The 19,500-nt window shown below is 31.1% G+C and overlaps 3 protein-coding genes across 4 annotated transcripts in view; all 3 read right to left on the bottom strand.

The window, feature by feature from the left end:
- The window catches only part of LOC127071822 (bestrophin homolog 15), a 73,241-nt gene extending 69,691 nt beyond the window's left edge, over nt 1–3,550 (bottom strand). The window contains exon 1 of one of the 2 annotated variants that reach the window (XM_051011543.1): nt 2,906–3,550. Coding sequence is in view for 1 of the 2 variants with exons in the window: in XM_051011542.1 (XP_050867499.1) it covers nt 2,906–2,976 (71 nt within the window). In the remaining variant the exon portion in view is untranslated. The remainder of the gene's footprint in view (nt 1–2,905) is intronic. The other variant, XM_051011542.1, reaches the window with a different exon arrangement.
- A 2,949-nt stretch (nt 3,551–6,499) lies between these two features.
- On the bottom strand, nt 6,500–9,816 carry LOC127071832 (L-lactate dehydrogenase B chain-like). The gene is made up of 8 exons (XM_051011571.1): nt 9,453–9,816; nt 9,204–9,330; nt 8,813–8,930; nt 7,664–7,837; nt 7,408–7,581; nt 7,081–7,198; nt 6,862–6,985; nt 6,500–6,783 (listed from the first exon to the last, which is right to left on the bottom strand). The coding sequence occupies exons 1-8, from the start codon at nt 9,677–9,679 to the stop codon at nt 6,619–6,621; spliced, it is 1,227 nt and encodes a 408-aa protein (XP_050867528.1). The 5' UTR covers nt 9,680–9,816; the 3' UTR covers nt 6,500–6,618.
- Nucleotides 9,817–9,930: 114 nt separating this feature from the next.
- Nucleotides 9,931–14,546, bottom strand: LOC127071835 (L-lactate dehydrogenase-like). Its single transcript, XM_051011575.1, has 5 exons — nt 14,391–14,546; nt 12,025–12,154; nt 11,339–11,804; nt 11,014–11,255; nt 9,931–10,831 (listed from the first exon to the last, which is right to left on the bottom strand). Exons 2-5 carry the CDS (start codon nt 12,148–12,150, stop codon nt 10,667–10,669), a joined length of 999 nt encoding a protein of 332 aa, XP_050867532.1. The 5' UTR covers nt 12,151–12,154; nt 14,391–14,546; the 3' UTR covers nt 9,931–10,666.
- Between the last annotated feature and the right edge of the window lie 4,954 nt (nt 14,547–19,500).

The following is a 19,500-nucleotide window of genomic DNA, read 5'->3' on the forward strand; positions in this document are numbered from 1 at the left end:
CTCCGACAAGGACGTTTGAATCGGTTGCAATCGGTCATGCAAGAGCAAGATGCGTTTTTCACGCTTTTCTCGGCATCTTAATAAAGAAAAAAATATTAAATGCTGATTTTAATAAGCTCTCCTCTCTCAGATATCTTTATGGATTCCCTTTACATTACGTTTATTGATCATATTAACAAGGTTATCATATATGTCCAATATTAACTACTATTGACAGATATTGGAAAACGTCTTTGAAGTAACTTAACACTTAAGGAAAATGCTTTTTAAATGATGTCATAAATATTACAAAATACGTCTTTTTCTTAACATCCAATGTCAACGAGTGTTATATATAAATGTCATATTTATTTTAATTTTATGTTTATGTTTCATATAGAAATTTGTTCGACGTTTTCTGATAGGAACACGGAATAAGATTCGACGGACTAATTCGAAATTGTCTATCTACGCTAACGAATAGCATTTTAACGAGCAATAAAAGTACGTTTTTCGAAAGGAAGGAGCAAATATTATGGCGTGATTTGACTTTTTTTCGAATAATATTATGCTATAATCCTTTTTTTCTCTATACAAAGATCTTATTCAGACGTTGTCCGATGACGTTCGACGATGATGTCAACTGAAATCGATAATGTTAAAGAAGAGTTACCATCGTTCTTCTCTCTTTGTCTTTCTCTTTCTCTCCTCTCCCTCTCTCTCTTTTTCTCTCTGCCTTTCCCTCTCTTTATTTCCTCATAATTCGCGCGATATTTTTCAAAGAAATGAGTGTACCATAATCATCATGAAATCATTTATCTATATTTGAATTTTGTTTAATCAAATACTTTCGAATAAAAGATCGTTGTCGTTTCTTAGAATACCTGAATAGGGAACAAATCGATCTTTACGTCGTAGTCGTAGTATGTGTTTCTTTCGACGTTACAAATTTAATCTCGACGTCATTATACCGATGCGAAACGTCTTCCCAGAAACTATTGTATAATATTTTATTTTTCACATAATTTCAAAAGTCGTGTTCGGTGGATGTTCTCGAGACGAGCATCGATGTCTCCGATTCTTGAAAACGATTATGTAATAAGAGGACAGTACCTTTTTGCAGTAGTAGAACGATATTGTACGAGCAATTGATATATATATATATATATATATATATATATATATATATATATATATATCGACTCGCGAATGTATACTTTGAGTTTTTTTTTAATTTCTCATCATTAACAAAATCTTGTAAGATGTAAATCTTGTAAATTTGCATACGTGTTCTATATCGTAACGTCGTCGTTTAAATAACGCTAATGTTATTGTCGAAACATTTTCGGTAAAGGCTAGACGCTTAAATTACGGTTGGGAAATACTCGAGACGTAATTTTGCGGAACGGCAATACGACGAACGAAGCGTGTGTGCTCGGTTACAGTTAAAATCGATTTATCCACGACCTTATTTCCTCAAAAACGTTCCTCTGTACGACGAACATGCGTTGGCCAAGCACCATTTTTGTGCTGACGGATTTTACATGTCCCTCATTTGCCGTAGCTTGCGTACAACTTTACATTCGAATAGGTAGACGAAATTGATATTCGTAAAAGTCTTCAATTTTTCATGAAATCGAATGATTCGAATAATCCATTCGCTTTAACGCAATTCCTCTCCAGCATTCTTTATTATTTTTATTATATTTTTTTTTCCATAAGAGCAAACTCTTGAACGATTTTACAAAGTCGTAGATCGAGTCGAAAGTCAAACGTTGCACAATGATCCGCAGCTCGGAATATCGCAATGTCTTCGTCTTATATAGCACGTCGACTATGCGTACCGTCTGTTGGGAGTTGGTGCTCCAATTTCCTGGACCAGCTCCGTACCAAACTTCTCGATAATCCGGTTACGAAGCACCCTTTTCTAGTATCGCATAGATACAGAGAAAAAAAGAGCATGTGGTAACGATTCGAAGCGTAGTTCATTGAAATACATGTATCGTTCGATTTTTATCATCACAATTTTAATCTTTAGAGCGGATTAGAAAATAATATAACAGAATCGTCCGAACTTACGTATGATCTGGTTCGATCTGATTTCGATCAATTTTAACAAGAAATATCGCAATTTTAACAATGAATCGCGCGAACGAAAGATCCTCACGCGTTATCGAAGCTTTCTTTCTGTCACATATTCGTGTTTTATCTCTTTTTTTTCCAATTCGTAACAGACTGATGTAAACTCGATTAAACATATTCCACGAAAGGAAGCTCGTCATTCGTAATTTTTTTCATTCTAATGATTTACATACAATATTACGCGAATAAAATTTTCGACTTTGATCTGATTATAAGAATAACTCCGAACATTAACAAAGGGAATTCGACGAACGACGATCTCGTCGGATATATAAGCAATCCCAACGTTTTCTAAACAGGCGGTGTCGACGTTCGTCGGAAACTAACATTACATTTCTAGATCAAGGACTACGATTGCTGCGCCTCGCCGATATGGAAGAATCGCGAAACTCGCTAACAAAAAAAAAATAACTTGGAAGGTGACTTAGGCTTATCACATTATCATGTTGTTTTTTCTTCTTTTCTTTCTTCTTTTTTCTTGTTCTCTTCTTTTTTTTATATATATATAAACGAAATGAAAATAGAATTGACGAAGAGAGGAAAGAAGGAATGAAAAAAAAAAATAAGAAGCAAGGAAGAAAGGAAGGAAGGAAGGAAGGAAGGAAGGAAGGAAAAATCAAAGATGCGCTCAGCTCGTCCAACTGTTGCTAAGGCGCCGAACTTAAGTTATTTCTTCTGCATATAACAGAAATCGACGAGGGAATATAGCGAGACGAAGGAATATTGTAGAAAGCTTAAGGGGAGCAAAAAAAATCGTCGAAGAAAATAAATGAAAGTGACTCACTTGACCAGGATCCTCCAGAAACAGCCAAAGCTGGAGCCGTTTGGCACTTCGCTCGCGTACGATATAGTCATTTCCTGCCTGACCGGTCGAACTCTTCTCTTCCTTCCTTCCTTCCTTCCTTCTTTCTTTCCTTTCTTTCTTTCTTCCTTCCTTTCTTCCTTCCTTCCTTCCTTCCTTGTTTCTTTTCTTCCTTCCTTCCTTCCTTCCTTCCTTCCGTCCTTTCTTTCGCTTCTCTTATTTTTTTCTCCCTTTTATTTCTTATTTCTATTTACGAAAGCGAGACTCTTTTTCTTTTTCGTTCACTTCCTTCTCCTCCTCCTCCTCCTTCTGCCTCTCCTTCGTTTTCGTTTTCCTCGCGTACACCGATCCCTCGCACCGTGTCGTTGGTGTTTCCGGTGGAGAAGCTGCACACTCGCGCACATGCGGCGCGCGGGCCGCCTTACTAACTTTGCCCTTTCTCTTTTTTTATACCTACTCGATCCCTTATAAACTACGATCGAGGGCTCTCCGATTGACCGACTGTTTATGGTGTCTGCCGCGCTCGGTTTACCATCCGGCAGCTACGTTAACGCGCGATTGGACAAGACCAGCTGACAGGGCGGACCGACTGTCTACTGACTGAGCTCCACTGACGGACGACAGGAGTCATCGGGAGAACGGGGCCCGATTCTGCCACCTCTACCTGGCCCGAACAGTAACGGCTCTTTTTAACCGCGGGACCCCTACCTTTTATTCCTTTTTATAGACATATATATATATATATCTATCTATTTTTTTTTCTTTATATAATCAAATTCATCTCTTTATTTTCTAATCTTTTACCATTTTCTTTATTCTCTTTTCTTTTCTTTTTTCTTTTTTCTTTTTTTTTCTTTTCTTTCTTCTTAACGAAAGCTCCAACTTCTCTTCGAAGAAATTTCTATTTCGATTAATCGAAATCGAGTGAAAATCGTTAACGGGCTGGTTTTTAAAAATCGAACGATAGAGAAACCAAGATATTTTATTAAAAATCTACGATAATTGTTTATTCGAAACGATGACCATGCATTTTCCATCGTCGAGAGAGAAAGCCAGAGTCGTTGTCCGCCGAGAGAGATTCCTCCGATTGAAGAAAGATATGATGGAAAAATATCTCGTAGACACGCTTGTCCTTTCGCATAGTCTCGCAGCAAAAAAGTGTTTTGCGTTACGTCATGCTTACCGTGCGTAAATACATACATACAAACACGCTCGTTTGCAAAAACGTATAAGTTTTAAGTGTAACACTTTAATCAGTACAAATTTAATGAACCATCGGAAATTCTTTTTCGTATCGTTTCTTTATATTATCATTACGGATTAAACAAAGATTTTCGATGATTTCGCTTGCACGTCGCGACGGTTACTTGAATTATTATTCATGAGAAAATAAAAAGAATTTAAAAAACAATCGAGACCGATCGAGTCGCATGAATTATTTGTCGCGATCGAATGGGCTTATCTTTCGGTAAAAAGAAATATTATCGAGGAGAATCTTAGTTTGCGAAAGTATTAACCGCGGAACATGAGGACGTGTGTCGTGTAATATAGAATATAGAAATACACACACATACGATACACTTATTTAAATACATATACATAATATATATATACACACACACACACACAATACAATATATACAATATAAGTATAAGCGCCATTGAGGCAGATGCGAATTGATGTGCTCTGACGCGAAAGTGCTTTTGACGTATGATTTACGAGCTAAATACTTTTCGGATCGCTAACGCACGTCTGGCGTTCCAAGTGGACCTTCTTTAGGTAAAAGTAGAACACTCGACACTCGCATCATACCCAAGGAAAATACATCGCACGTCTATCTAAAGTATTATTATTGTTTATAAGCACGTTCGTCATCATCCATATGATGATAAAAGGATAAGATTTATAAAATGGATGTATTTGAGGGAAAAAAAAAGACATTTAAAATTCTTATCGATTCCGTAGTTTTAATTTTCTGTCACATACATATTGACCGACTGTCGACTACGGCCCTGTTTTTCGCCTTCGAGCAACTTATGTACGTATATACGCGACGTTGCTTGCTACCGCGGTGGTAAAATTTTCGAAGCGACATCTGACGAACAGTCTCCATAGCTTCCTCTCACCTTGCAGTGGCCTAGCCTGCGGCACACGGTCCTTAGTGTCGCGGTACGACCTTCCAATACCATCCAACGGTCACCTTTCACCTTCTTCCATGTATTCTCTTCTTTACTTTATAGAATTTAAGGGAGAAGAAGCTTATACGTGATTGTTGCTTAAGGTTGACGTAATTTCCTTTCGATGAAAAAGAATGACTATCATCGATCTTTTACTTAACACTCTCATAATACTTCGAATATAATAATATAATAATGCCTTCAGAACATATTGATTAGAAATATATAAATAGAAATTTTGAAAAGACATACCGATGATGACGTCAGCTAATTCGTTAATAATTAAGATAAGTTTCCGATAACGCGAGAACGTCTATCATGTTTTTTAGGTACGATCCTATAAAACCGTTAACAAAAATTAAGATGTAATTTCAAAAATAATTTTTTATTTAAATTAGTTTCGTGGAAGAATACTTCTTTATAAATCTTGCTTTATACGTAAGTACGTATTCAGAAATAAGAAAGTATCATGCTTTGAGTTCCACGAATTACGAGAAATGAATAAATAATTTAAATATCTTTATTAAATACATAATTAATAATACTGTATAAAGTATGCCGTAATTGTATAAAAATATATACGTACACCTCATCGATTTTAATGATTTCTGAATATGTTATCGGAACCATGATTCTGAACAACTTTTTTTCTATAAATATAACCATTGCTCAGTCTTAGTTTTCGAGATATTCGTGAAAATAATTTAAACACTTACTTTGATGTACGTTCGATGCACAATCAGACGCAACTCAAAATCTAAAGAAAACCTAACTCAAACCTAATATCACAATTAGATAAGTTCTGATTTCAGTATCAATTTGTTTATATTAATTTTGAGATTGATTTCAATTAATTTGAATTACGTCAGAATTGCGTCAGAGTTGCGTCAGACTAGTAATTGACTGCGGTAATAAATATTAATTAAAAGCCAAACCAAAAGCAATTTTTTAATGACGATATGTGTATTTGTTACATTTTTAACCATTCGGAGATGATTAAGTTGCTCTCCTTTCTCATCTCTTTGTGTTTACTAATTGAAACGTGAGACAAACACATCGCAGCACGAGCATATAATATAATCATCCCCGTAGATAAACCTAATCCGAATTTAAGTAATATCCAACACATCATATCAAATTAAAAATGTCAAATACATTTTCATCTCAGAATTAAGGGCCAACTGCGGTTATATCTATAGGAATAAATTGTTTAAAATGTTAATTTTTACAACGTATTTAAAAAATCATCGAAATCGGTAATATGGACGAAATTCTATAATAATTACGGGGAATGTTAAAAGTGAATATTATATGGGACGAAAACCGAACGTTTCTCAGATATATCTGAAAGAATAAAATGTTTTGAATTTCATTTCATTATGGAGATAAGTCACGCGCTAAAAGGATCAAAAGACGACACATGATTTATTGAAAGCGACAGTAATACTTTTTACACGTTAAGTTAAACGTGGCACAAAATATGGAATGTAGTTCTTATACGATCAATATGGAGTCAACTAAATCTTCATATCCTTTTGAACATTGTACACAATACTCGCAGATGTTTGAAATGACTTCTTCTCGAATTCAGTCATACGTAGTCTCACTATCTTTGTGATGCCGTTTTCACCAATCGCGCAAGGTAATGATAGAAATAATTCGTTACATACATCGAAATGTCCCTAGGATATAAAACAAAAGTCACAAAATATATAAAATTCATTGAAATTATAATACTAGAGTTTGATATATGTATCTACTTGTATCATAGTCGATACGTTCAATACGCGTTGTGTATTCCCCAATATTGCATTTACGATGTCAGCCACGCAAAGTCCTATCGCGACATTCGTATATCCTTTCAAACATCTGACCACGGAACCTCTAAAATAAGAAAAAAAATTGTTGCAATTAATTAACTTCTCTCTTTTCTTCTTTTTTTACAACAAAATTTTTTCATAAAATAAGATGTAACTTACAATCTAACTACCTCCCTGGAAATTTCGTACCATTTTTCTTCGTCAGTTTCCAAACCAATATTCGGTATGATATCGCGAAATTGCACTCCTGCGACGTTCACTCCAGACCAAAGTGGAACTACAGTATAAAATAATCCATAGAACATATAATAAAAATCGTTGGAAAATGTAAAGGAAATTAGATAATATAAAGTTAATAAATAAAAATTTTAATTAACTATTACATAAAAATAAAAATACAAAAGTATATATAAGTAATATATATATTATAATATATATATATATATATATATATATATATGTGTGTGTAATATTATATATATTTACCTTGAGAATCTCCGTGCTCGCCTATTATTATACCATTAACAGAACTTGGAGCGATACCTAAACGATCTGAGATTAAGTATCGAAATCTGCAGGTATCTATATAAGTTCCACTACCGATAATACGATAGTAGGGCAAACCGCTTACTTTCCATGTTACATATGAAAGAATATCAACTGTAACGCAAGAAAGAAAATTTTGTCTTTTCCTTTTCTTTTGCTTACATTTGAATTCACGATCAATCAAATTCGTAATAACCTGGATTACTAGCGATAACGAAAACCGCATTAGGGCTAAAACTTAATAAAGGAGGTATTATAGTTTTGAAGATGTCAGCATTGCGTTTTGTTAAATCCAAACGGGATTCGTGTTCTTGCTGTCTTACTCCTGCACAAAGGACCACCACTCTGGAATTGCTCGTGATGCAAAAATCTACAAAGAAGTATTCACAAATTAGTATAGATGTAATATCTACTTCAATATATGTGTGTGTATGTACATACTTTTATATAACTTTTATATAAAGGTAAATTATAAATTTAAAAGGCAATTGATTTCATGTATCAAATATTTTAAGAATACGAAATAAAATACCCAACTTTCGATTAAATTGGAAATATAATGATATTTAGTTTTTCTTATGAAACACATAGTATTTTTTAATTAAGTAGATATTCTAATCAATTATCTTTAAACAATTATTAAGTGTATAGTTATATAACCAAGAATAAATACTTTCAAAAATGAACAATCTTAAGATGTAATGAAAAAATGAAATCATACAAAACAATTTAAAATTAAGTTTATTTATTACCATGTTAAGGCTGTTAATTAAACATAAAAGTTATATAATTAATTTATAATAATAAAAAAAATAATAGTTTACTTAATTCAATAAATATTCAATATCCATTACTTTCTTATACACACAATCGACATCTTGTAATTATTTTCCAGATGTTATTCGATTAATTACGTTTACAATTTTCACGGCGTTTATATTTTTGTAGGTCTTCTAAACTTCAGTTTCACTAAAATTTATTTCTATCTAGATAGCATAGTTCACGCGTTAAAATCTCGTTAATCATTAACTCTGTCTGTACTTGTTTAATAATTTTTTAACGATAATACATTAAAATATGCAATTAGTTGATAAAATACAAAAAAAAAACTAGAAATCAAATTTTCGATCCAACCAAAAGTTAAATGTTATCTTAAAGTATTTCATACATGAAATCATGAAATTTTTCTTAATATATTTCTTATCTATTATTTGTAACAAAAAAAGTATTCAACTGACCCTTAATTTATAATCAAACTGTATATTTATGTTTTTAATTTATTAAAATTAATAAATAAATCAAACGATATTATTTATTAAAAATTCATAAAAAAAGATCGTACTACCTGTATCATACTCGATATGTGGATCTCCTATAAGAAGTGAAGCATGAGAAAAGTCCATCCCCTCTCCTTCCAACTTTTTCGGAAATGCATCAACGATGGCAACATGCGAGGCGATTTTCTAATATTGGAATAATTAATAAATAAGTTTCTGTGGTACGATGAATTTCTAGCACATTCCAAGATTATTGATTATAAGATCTCATATATATAACCATACGATTTCCTCATACGGCATACAAACTTTCACTTTGCTTCAAAGTAGATTGTGAATGGAGAAGAAAGGAGGAAAAGAGAGAGAGGAAGAAAGAGAGAGAGAGAGAGAGAGAGAGAGAGAGAGAGAGAGAAACAGAAAAACAGAGAAAGAAAGAGAGAGAAAGGTTCCACTATATACCTGATATAGAAGCGCGCTAGCAACGCCAATACCGACCATGCCAGCACCGATGACGGATACTTTATGACAACAATCTCTTACGGGATCAGACACCTTGCACAAGAGTTCTTCACGTAGACATACCGGTCTGAACAGTGAGAACAAAGAACGTCAAACGAAAAATCTCGATATATTAGATAACGGAGAATCACATTGAAACATTTGATTTTGAAAAATATATTTTAACGCGAAATGTATAACGATGCTTACTGTAAATCTGTTCGTTGCTTCTCAGATCCACAAGAAGCATCTCCCGTAAATGATGCCGATTCGATTATCTTTCCGTCATTTTTACCGTTTAGGATGTCCTTCAATATAGTCGGTGGTAAATCTCGAATACGTCGATTCATACCAATACTCCTTCTCGATGTGACATATTCCCAGTTTTTTAAACAGATACGTAAAAAGGGAGACGACAAATGGAGGGTTAGTACCATTGTTTTAATCACACGGTTCCCGTCGATTTTTCATGTGTTTCGCGACAGTCCTTTCCCCTCGCTCGATTCATTTAGGATCAGACATTTTCGAGCGACATTCGCGGAAACTTCGATATACTGTCACTGCCGCAGTTTGTCAATTATTATACGAATCCATGGTTACACCGCGCTTGTAACTAATTTAATACTAATTTAACAGTGACGGACAAATGGAAAAGATTGATAGGTTATCATTGATTATCATATAGATATTTGAAGTAAAATATTTGTTTAATTCTTATATATTAAATAATTAGGAAACATTTATTACAATTATGTTATATTAGATTTATAAAAAAAAGATCCATGAAAGCGCAAGGAGCGGAAGTATCATGATAATTCATAGTTTAGTTGTAAAATACGTGATACGTTTACGTTCCCAGGTCAATATACTTCGCATCATTTCATGTGCGCAATTATTTTTATGTCATGATTTATGTCATAATAATAAATTTAGGTTTAGCTATATTTCACTGAGAAAAGTAATATGATAATACTCATATCACGACATCAATGCTAATTAAACTACAATATTAATACTGAAACTCGTATTCGAATTTTCTAACATCTTCAAAAAAATAAGTAAATTGCCACGTCTGTATATGCTTGTCATGAAATTAAAAAAATTTTCTTGAACACAATTTTAAGTAGATATAAAATAAATAATACAATTAGTATCCTTAGCATTCATCGAAAATAAAATCCACTAAGTAATTAATTATTGTAAAATAACTATAATTTCCGTCCGAATTAAGTTAATAATAATAATAATAATAATTTCGTCGAAATAAATGCAACTATATGATATAAGTAAAAAACTGGAAGCAATCACCGATATCACTGTTGCTTAAGAATAATTAAAGTTTAAACAAAATAAATATACATTGAACACACACACGACATATAAGAGGCAAACAAAAATGCAAAGTAGAACGCATTACTGTCATTTTAAAGCTTCAGATTTTTTTGGATGTCATGTATTGTATTGGCTGATTTTTGAAGTAGCTCCCGTTCTTCATTCGTCAATATTTGATTAACAATTGACGTGACACCGTTTTCACCCAATATAGATGGTAGAGATAAGAAAACGTCCTCGGTAATACCATGATGACCCTGGAATATTATAAATTTAATATTAATTGTTAATAATAATTATTAATAAGTAAATACGTAAATATTCGATACCAACGTGGATGCTCGAAAATATATTTAAATATATAAATAATGAATTTCATTAACACGATATTAATGAAATCATCTTATGTGATACAAATTTTTCTACTTTATCGACTTACGGTAAGTTTGACGGTAACGGCATGAACTTGATAAGTGTTTCGCAGTATCGTTGCTGCGAGACTCGATACGTTAAGTCCAATTGCCCAGGAAGTATAACCTTTGAGCTTGATAACCTCATATGCACTTTCGACGACTTGTTTATGCAATTCACCCCAATGTTCTTCGTCTTTGCTTGTACCGATGTCAGGTTTAAGATCGCGAAAACGTACACCCGCGACGTTCACGCTAGACCAAAGCGGTACTAAAAAAAAATCGAAATTATAACAATTGCTTGGAATAAAATAAAGTTTTCAAAATTATTAAAGTTCCAATCATTCGACTTACCGCTACTGTCGCCATGTTCTCCTATTACCCAAGCATGACAAGAGGTCGGCGCTACATTGAGTTTTTGAGAAAGTAGGAAGCGAAAACGCGTGGAATCCAAATTGGTGCCGCTACCAATAACGCGATTCTGCGGCAAACCGGATAGTTTCCATGCAACGTAAGTCAATATGTCAACGGGATTAGATACAATCAATAAGATCGTATTTGGACTATATTTGACCAGCTGAGGAATGATCCCTTTAAAGATATCGGTATTCCTTTGAACCAGATCGAGCCTGCTCTCGCCTTCGCGTTGACGAGCACCTGCAGTCACGATACATAGAGTTGAATTCGCTGTAGCCGCGTAATCCGTACTGGCGTTGATCCTTGCGTTCTTCAAAAACGCACTACCGTGTTGCAGATCCATCATTTCTCCTTTTAGCTTGTCCGCCATCACATCGACGAGTACAAGATCGTTTGACACGTTCTATAAACGAAAAAACAGTAGTATCGTGCTTTCTTTCTCAACGAATATTTTTACAAAGCATAAACCGACTTCTCATGCAAAACGTTAAATATTTATTTATCCAACATATAAAGTACAAATTTATACATATATCTTTCTCCGTCTCTCTTTGTGATTTCATGTCCAATTTGCAAGTAATTTTATCATATATTAAAAAGGAAACAATAAATAATTCACTTACATTTGTCAAAATACTGAAGGCACATGCCATTCCGACCTGGCCAACACCCACAACAGTAACTTTGTTTTTTCCATTCGAAGTGGGCTCCACGACAGTGCTTAATAATTTTTCATTTAACGAAGTCATTTTCCTGAAAAAAGTTCAATGCTGCATCAGAGCAAGATTTCGCTTTGGAATATTTTCTGCTATCTAACGATCATTATTTCGATACGTCATTTTTTTATTGAATTTCCAGTATTCTTTATTAAAAATTATTTATACATAAATATATACTAAATATATAAATATTTTAATTATGCACATGTTTAATATATATATATATATATATATATATATATATATACACACACACACAAAATGTTCTACTGTAAATTAACATCTATCAAAAAGTCGAATATTACGCAAATCCAAATATTAGAAGGGGAAGACAACTAACAGGAAAGATCCATGTTTCCTACCACACAGATTGTACCTTTATATTCTTCTCTTCCGAAAATAACTTTCCTCACGAAGGGGAAGCAATTTTTAAACGAGAAAGGATAAAGATTTCAGATGGTTGTCAAGCCTGCTACGGTAGCCGGGAGCGGTTTCCCCTTCCATTATTCCGAAAAGGACCGCATTTGGTTCGTTCATTTTCAAACAGAATAAATAAATTGAAACTTTAACGTATTATACATACGAGGTTCTTTCAGATATATGAATAAAAATATTAATTAAGAAATTAATTAAGAAATTAAAAAAAAATATAATTTTGAAAGACTACAAATTGTTTTATATTTACGTAATTATTAATATCACGAACGTTAATATATTGTCTAGTTGTAAATAGATTCTGCCAATAAAAATAAGTAGGAAAAATAAATTTCAATAAAGGCCTATAAACCTCTCGCAATCAATATTTCAAGTTTAAATACAATTTACGAAGTTTATTTTGGCGCCCTCCCATTAACAATAAATTATTAATAATCCCATTGATAATCGTTGAACGTCTAATGAATGTCATCTTCGAATCAGTCGATTAATATTTTTGATTATTACTATACGCGTTATTATTAATTATAATTCTATTTGGAAATATAACAAAGATCTTCTTAAATCAAAATATGATTTACGATGCATAAAAAGTACGAGAAAATATTTCGGGATAATACCCTTCCCGCATAAATTTTTGCTGAAGGTCATCGTACCCGGAAGGTCAAAGAGGTCAGATAACATCACGTCTACACGTTTATATTTCCTGCGTTCAAAATGACTGGCTATTTTTATCAAATTTTTTGATGCTTCCATATTTCAGAAGCGAACGAGACAAAAATAGCGATTGTTCGATGAGTAGCGAATATTTGAGAAGAAATATTCAGAAAAGCAATAAAACGAGAACTTATTTGTTGAAACGAGAAATGATATTCTAAAAAAGCATCGATTAACAATGTGAAGTAAAAGACGATTAATTAAAGCGAACCATGCAATATGTGAACCATAAATACATTCACATACATAAAGAGATATATACCCAACTCGTAAACAGTATCTTACTTTATTTTATTAGAAAAATAATCGTTCGTCTCGAAATCTATATGAAGGAATTTTTTTTACAAGATAAATGCATACATAAAATTTTTACGATATACACGTATTTCGAATTACATGTATCAGTACTAATTCTCAGTAATTGATATCAAAACCACAATTGGAGAGTTATCACTGTTTCTTTTTTGAATCGAATCGTACACAGTTAAATTTAAAATTCCAAATGGGGAAAGAATTCCTGTTAACAGAATTCACTTTATCCACTATAGATATTTCGTAAGAGAGCAAATGATATTGTTAGAGAACGTAGCCGTAAGATGGCACCACGATAGTTATTAAAGTTTCTAAAAGAAGAACAAGCTTGCCCGGCGTTTTTGCCGGTATTCTATATCGTAATGTATAAAACCGACATGTGTATGATGCATCTCTGGAATTTAATTACAAATTCAATATGTTCTATTAGAATCGATTATAAATTTAATCGAACGAATGTCGCGATAAAAAAAAGATTACTAAAGTATCCATCCGTCGATAATCATGGCATTCCATTGTATTACATTTCTTAGAAAAGAAACGGAGATCCATAGCGATAAATAAATTCCGCACGTGCGCCTCTCGAAAAATTTCTTTTTCTTTCCTTTTTTTTTTCTTTGCGAAGAAATATCAATGATATCGTATAAGCGGTAAAAAAAAAAAAAACGAAAATTACACGTTTATATTACGTACAATCGTCTCTCTTATTACTATTTCCCATCGTTCATATTAAATAAATCGATAAAAAATAATAATATACAATTTTTCTACGTTAATTCGTTAGGAGAAAAACATGTTTCACCAACCTTCTAAATATATATTTCTCGTAATCTCAACGAAGATAGACCCTCAAAGCTGTTGCAGAAATTCAAGCTGTTGCAGTTCGATAACAAACTTGCAGCCGGCACGTCGGTTTACTACTGACTGAACTGACAGAACTCAGTCGCGTTTCTTAAGGTGACCTTCATTCCCCCACTTTTTATACTTACACACCGACTCGTACAGATGGGTGCGTGCGATTGACGAAAAAAACCATGGTAATATTGATCGCTTCGAAAAATCGTACCAAAATCGTATTATTGATTTTTTTAAATGAATTCCAATTTTTTACGATTATCTCATTTCAATCATTAACATATTTTTTCGTTTTGTTATCTCATAAGAGACACTTCGACTCCCGTAGTAATCCGGCGCGTATGCTTGAAAGCACGTAACACCCAAAGAAATTTCTTGGAAGTATGCGCCGTCGATGATAGGCGCCGCCGTTTCTGCCTGATGCAACTTTCTTTTTCTTTAGAAACACGAGCACGCATTCGTTAATAATTTATTAATGAATTCATCCGTTATTTTCAATTCTACCGTAGAACGTTCCTTCAAAATCATATTTCATAAGATATCATGATTATTATAAATATGCTATTTATTCGTTTTTAATTAATTCTCACGTTCAAACTCTGAAATAATTATTTCAATTACATGGATTTATTAATGATGAAAACAATTTAAATAACGTGGATAATGTGTATGTAGGAGTGTATTATTGAACATAAAAATCGCATATACTTTTCAGAAATTAATATTCATTCAAAAAAAAACGTTAGAAAAACGAAAAAAAAAACAATATTACAACATTAATTCAGACGCTTTAGAAAATGACACAAAGTCTATATATTGGAAAAGAACTGTAAATAAAAAATATGATAACGAGAGAAATCATCGAGTGTGTGACTTAATTTTATCTGATATAATCCGTGTAATATTCGAGATATCCCAGATTGCCATATATATATATATACATAGATGTTTCGAACACGTTTCCCATATCAATAGAATTATGCACGTGGACAATGTCTAACGCATGCTCGAATGAAAAGGATGAATCATATTAGGCAACCGTCTGTTCCTCAAACTGAAATGATGCAACAACCGCGTGTGAACGGTGAAACTCCAATAATCGCAATAAAACGCAACAGATTATGTTATACGTGAAAGCATACGGAGCAGTGTTTCCTTAAACATAATCTTTATAAATTTTTACGATATTAAGAATCAGATTATATATCGATTTATAGATTGAAGAATCGAAAAAAGTTACACGCAAATCAGTTATGAAGTATATCAATTTGAAAATAGATCTACAAATTTATGTAAATGTAATAAAACATTTTATGATTCGCTCGACGCGCCAATACTATTAAAATTTATATGTATTAGTCAACATTACCAAATAATAATGTACAGAGGATAAATATATATTAGTTACTTAAATATTTTACATATATTTTTTTTCATTGTCGTGGATTATTTCCAAAATTAATAAAAGTTAGATATAAATAATATATCATTTATTTATAACTATATATACATTTTTATTTCATATATATAAATGTATTATATATATATATATATATATATATATATATATATATGTATATATGTATATATGTATATATATATATATATATATATATATGTATATATATCAGATTCTCAGATTATAACATACATACGATAAATACAAGTAAGCATAATGTTTATAATTCTATTACATATACTTCGACGTCGTTAAACTTTCTTTTAACTAACATATTATTTTACTTATATAAATAAATGAAATTTGTACTTAGCTATTTTATATATTATATTTATGACGTGTAGTACCTGCATATAGCGTGATTACGTGAAACTTAAATTCTCCGAAGCGAAGATTAGATATATATATACACAAGAATGGTCATTGATCGATTTTCTTAAGATGAGACGTTCCGGTCCAATATTTACTTTCCTCAGCAAATAACTCTCTACTTCTCCTAACCTTTCGTACGTCATTTCGTCCATCAAGCGAAGTGATACGTGAGCATGAGCACGTGTATATCGTTTCAGAAGGAAAGGAGTAATGTCGATTACGTGAATCATATTTTAAACATTTTCCGCAAGTAGACACATTCTCGAGAGACTAAGTATTATTATTCACCATATTTTTTCTCTCCAAAAATACAATATTATTTTTTTCATATAAACATATAATTTTTATATTATTTTTTAAACCTTTCAATGTAATTCTTATTTGAAAAATATCGTAATAAATTATCGAATTATACTATATAATGTTTACATAGGAATTTGAGAGTTCAATTGTTCTGTCCAATGTTCTTAAACTCGCATTTATTCAATTAACTATTTAAAGATCAGACGCAATTCAGAACAAAGCATCATAATATTATAAATAGTGGCAATAGGTCAAACGTTTTATTACCGTCGTTTTCGACGTTCATTAAAATAATAAAACAATCAAAAAACGTGATATTATATGGATCTTTTTACGTTCGTACATTATCGTTATGATGACATTACAATTGTAATGATTCACAGGATCCTCTACTGTGAAATTTATTACGTTTTCGAAACAATCAAATAGTTAGAAGAAACAAATTAGAAAAGGCAAGAATATAGTATCATATATCTAAATTAGCTCAAATAAAACTTAACAAATACTTATCGAGTTATAAATGTTGACCACCACGATAGTTAACTATGGGTCACAACTACAAAATTTATGTATCGAAATATGACAATTTTGAAATCACACGCTTGTATACCTCATCTCATTTTACATATATTATCTATTACATATTGTACATATTATGTATTTTATGCATATAAGTATAAAATGTATGTACATATGTATATATACATATTTGTATTCTTTAAGTTTTATTTTATTTTGACGCTACAAAATTATTTCTTATTTCATATAGAAAGTTTGTAATAATTTTTATAAATTGTATAAATATAAATTATATTTACTATTAGTATAGTACATCTATACTAGTAAAAATAATACTATAACTTTCACATTATATATCTATATATATCATTTTTCTTCTTTAATACATGAAAAATGCCAAAGAGCGTCATTTTATTGTAGTCTTATATGATTTTACCATTAATTTTAATCAATTAATTTTTATCATTAGTTTATCTTATATTTTAGTTTACTGTTAGGTTTCATTCCATCTACTTAACATATTATCACCATAATAACACGTATCATTATCATTAGATCAATACGATCTAATGTTATTATTGTTGTATTATGAAGTATCATTTTTTGAAGCTTAAACAGATCTACGGGTCTATTTTTATTTTAATACGGCCACGTTCTTTCAAATTTCCATTCCATAAACGTTTCTAATTCACTTTTTCGTAAAACTCTTCGTAGATATAAACTATTCAATCTCTTAATTATTCAACCACTCAAAAAATACAATAAATTAAGACGTACAAGAAACATCGTGAGTTATAGTTAATTATTTAAGGGGTTACATACACGTAGACGGTGAAAGAAAAAGATAATTTTTATGATTCTTTTTCTGCATAAAATGTATTTTATATAATAAAAAATTATTCAATATATCTGGTAGCATCTACTTCAGGAAATATTTTCCAACAAAAAAATTAAAACAATCCGTTATCTTTTTGAAGTTATCTCACTTGGAAGTATATCGAACCAAGCAGAGTCGTTTTATACGCCGATATTGCGGTGCTAATAACATCTTCTCAGGATATTATACAGAATGAAAAAAAAAAAAACAAGAAGTTAAAGTACATTGAAAAATTTGATTTTAAATAATTTCATTTAATAAAAACTTAACACGTTATTTCCAATAAAAATTTTAATAATTTTTCAAGGATTAAAAAGAATATTGCTCTTAAAAATATTTCCGTATGATAAAAACAAAATAAAGATATGAGAAATAATCTTGTCAAATTTCATTCAAATTGGCTCAATTGCTTTCAAAATGTCATTGGCACCGATTTGAAAAATATAATTTTGGGGAAACAGTTTAAAATTCAAAATATATATAACGTCAAATGTGGCAAATAATATTATAAATTTTTATAATTTTTGAAATGTAATTTTATTAATTTTTGAAATTTTCCGATGAAATTTTTGGAAAATATTTTTAAAGAATAATATTATAATAGAGAATAAATATTCTTAAAAGATCGATTTTTCTTAACTTCTCAGATTTATGTAATTTTTAAATCTAAGAAACTTATTACTTTCAGAAATGAACTTGTTCGTTCGTAACATAAATTGTTGGCAACAATATTAGAAACTCTTATAAAGAAAAAAATATATATAGGTAATATCGAGTATCACTTGAACATTGAACTGAAGGATCCAGATATTTTATAGCCAAGTGAATCAACGAGTATGATTGTTATCCAAGCACGTAATGCATATCATCATTACATATATTCTACAAGTGAAAACATTCACTATAACAATATATCCGAAAATGTACTTTGTATTGACGTAAAAAAAAAAGAACAGAAAAATAAATTCGAATGATGCATAATGTCACAATCAGACCTAATTAACCAGAAAAACTCATAACTTAATTTTTTAAATAAATAAATAAGATAATGCCCAGACCAACATTTCCCAAATTTTTTTAAAAAATGTGTTAGTTGTGCTGTGAAGCAATAAAATGTGTTCCAATTAAAACAATGTATTATATTTATATCTATGCATGTGAATTAGTCGTGCGGTGATTAGTCATTCCAAATACCATAATTTTCTTAAGTCACGTTATATAATCAAAAAATCTAAGCACTATACTCAATAAGCACTATATCAACTTAAATAAAAGTATTAAAGAAATTAAGCATATCTACGTACCAAAAACAATACTTGTATAGGCTAATTCGAGGAACAATGATCCATTTTTTTTAAAAGCTTCAGTACATTGTAAATCTAATACATATCTAAAAAAAAAAAGTATTTGTAAATGTAGATATATGTAAATATATAAATGGAGATATATGAGATATTATAATATTAAAATAAAACTAAAGAATAATCCTAGATTCTTATAAAAAAAAAAGATGAAAGTATTTCCTATAAAA

The sequence above is a fragment of the Vespula vulgaris genome, chromosome 23 (assembly GCF_905475345.1).
Source record: "Vespula vulgaris chromosome 23, iyVesVulg1.1, whole genome shotgun sequence".
NCBI lineage: Eukaryota > Metazoa > Arthropoda > Insecta > Hymenoptera > Vespidae > Vespula > Vespula vulgaris.

Bases quoted from the DNA above. Each gene is read 5' to 3' on its own strand.
- LOC127071832 (XM_051011571.1), bottom strand. From the start codon at position 9,679: ATGGTACTAACCCTCCATTTGTCGTCTCCCTTTTTACGTATCTGTTTA. The intron at 9,331-9,452 runs GTAAGCATCGTT...CTCACTGTTCAG, and splicing joins AAGCAACGAACAGATTTACA to ACCGGTATGTCTACGTGAAG. The intron at 7,838-8,812 runs GTAGTACGATCT...ACTTCTTTGTAG, and splicing joins ACATATCGAGTATGATACAG to ATTTTTGCATCACGAGCAAT.
- LOC127071835 (XM_051011575.1), bottom strand. From the start codon at position 12,150: ATGACTTCGTTAAATGAAAAATTATTAAGCACTGTCGTGGAGCCCACT. The intron at 11,256-11,338 runs GTAAGTCGAATG...ATTTTTTTTTAG, and splicing joins AGAACATGGCGACAGTAGCG to TACCGCTTTGGTCTAGCGTG. The intron at 10,832-11,013 runs GTAAGTCGATAA...ATAATATTCCAG, and splicing joins CCGTTACCGTCAAACTTACC to GGTCATCATGGTATTACCGA.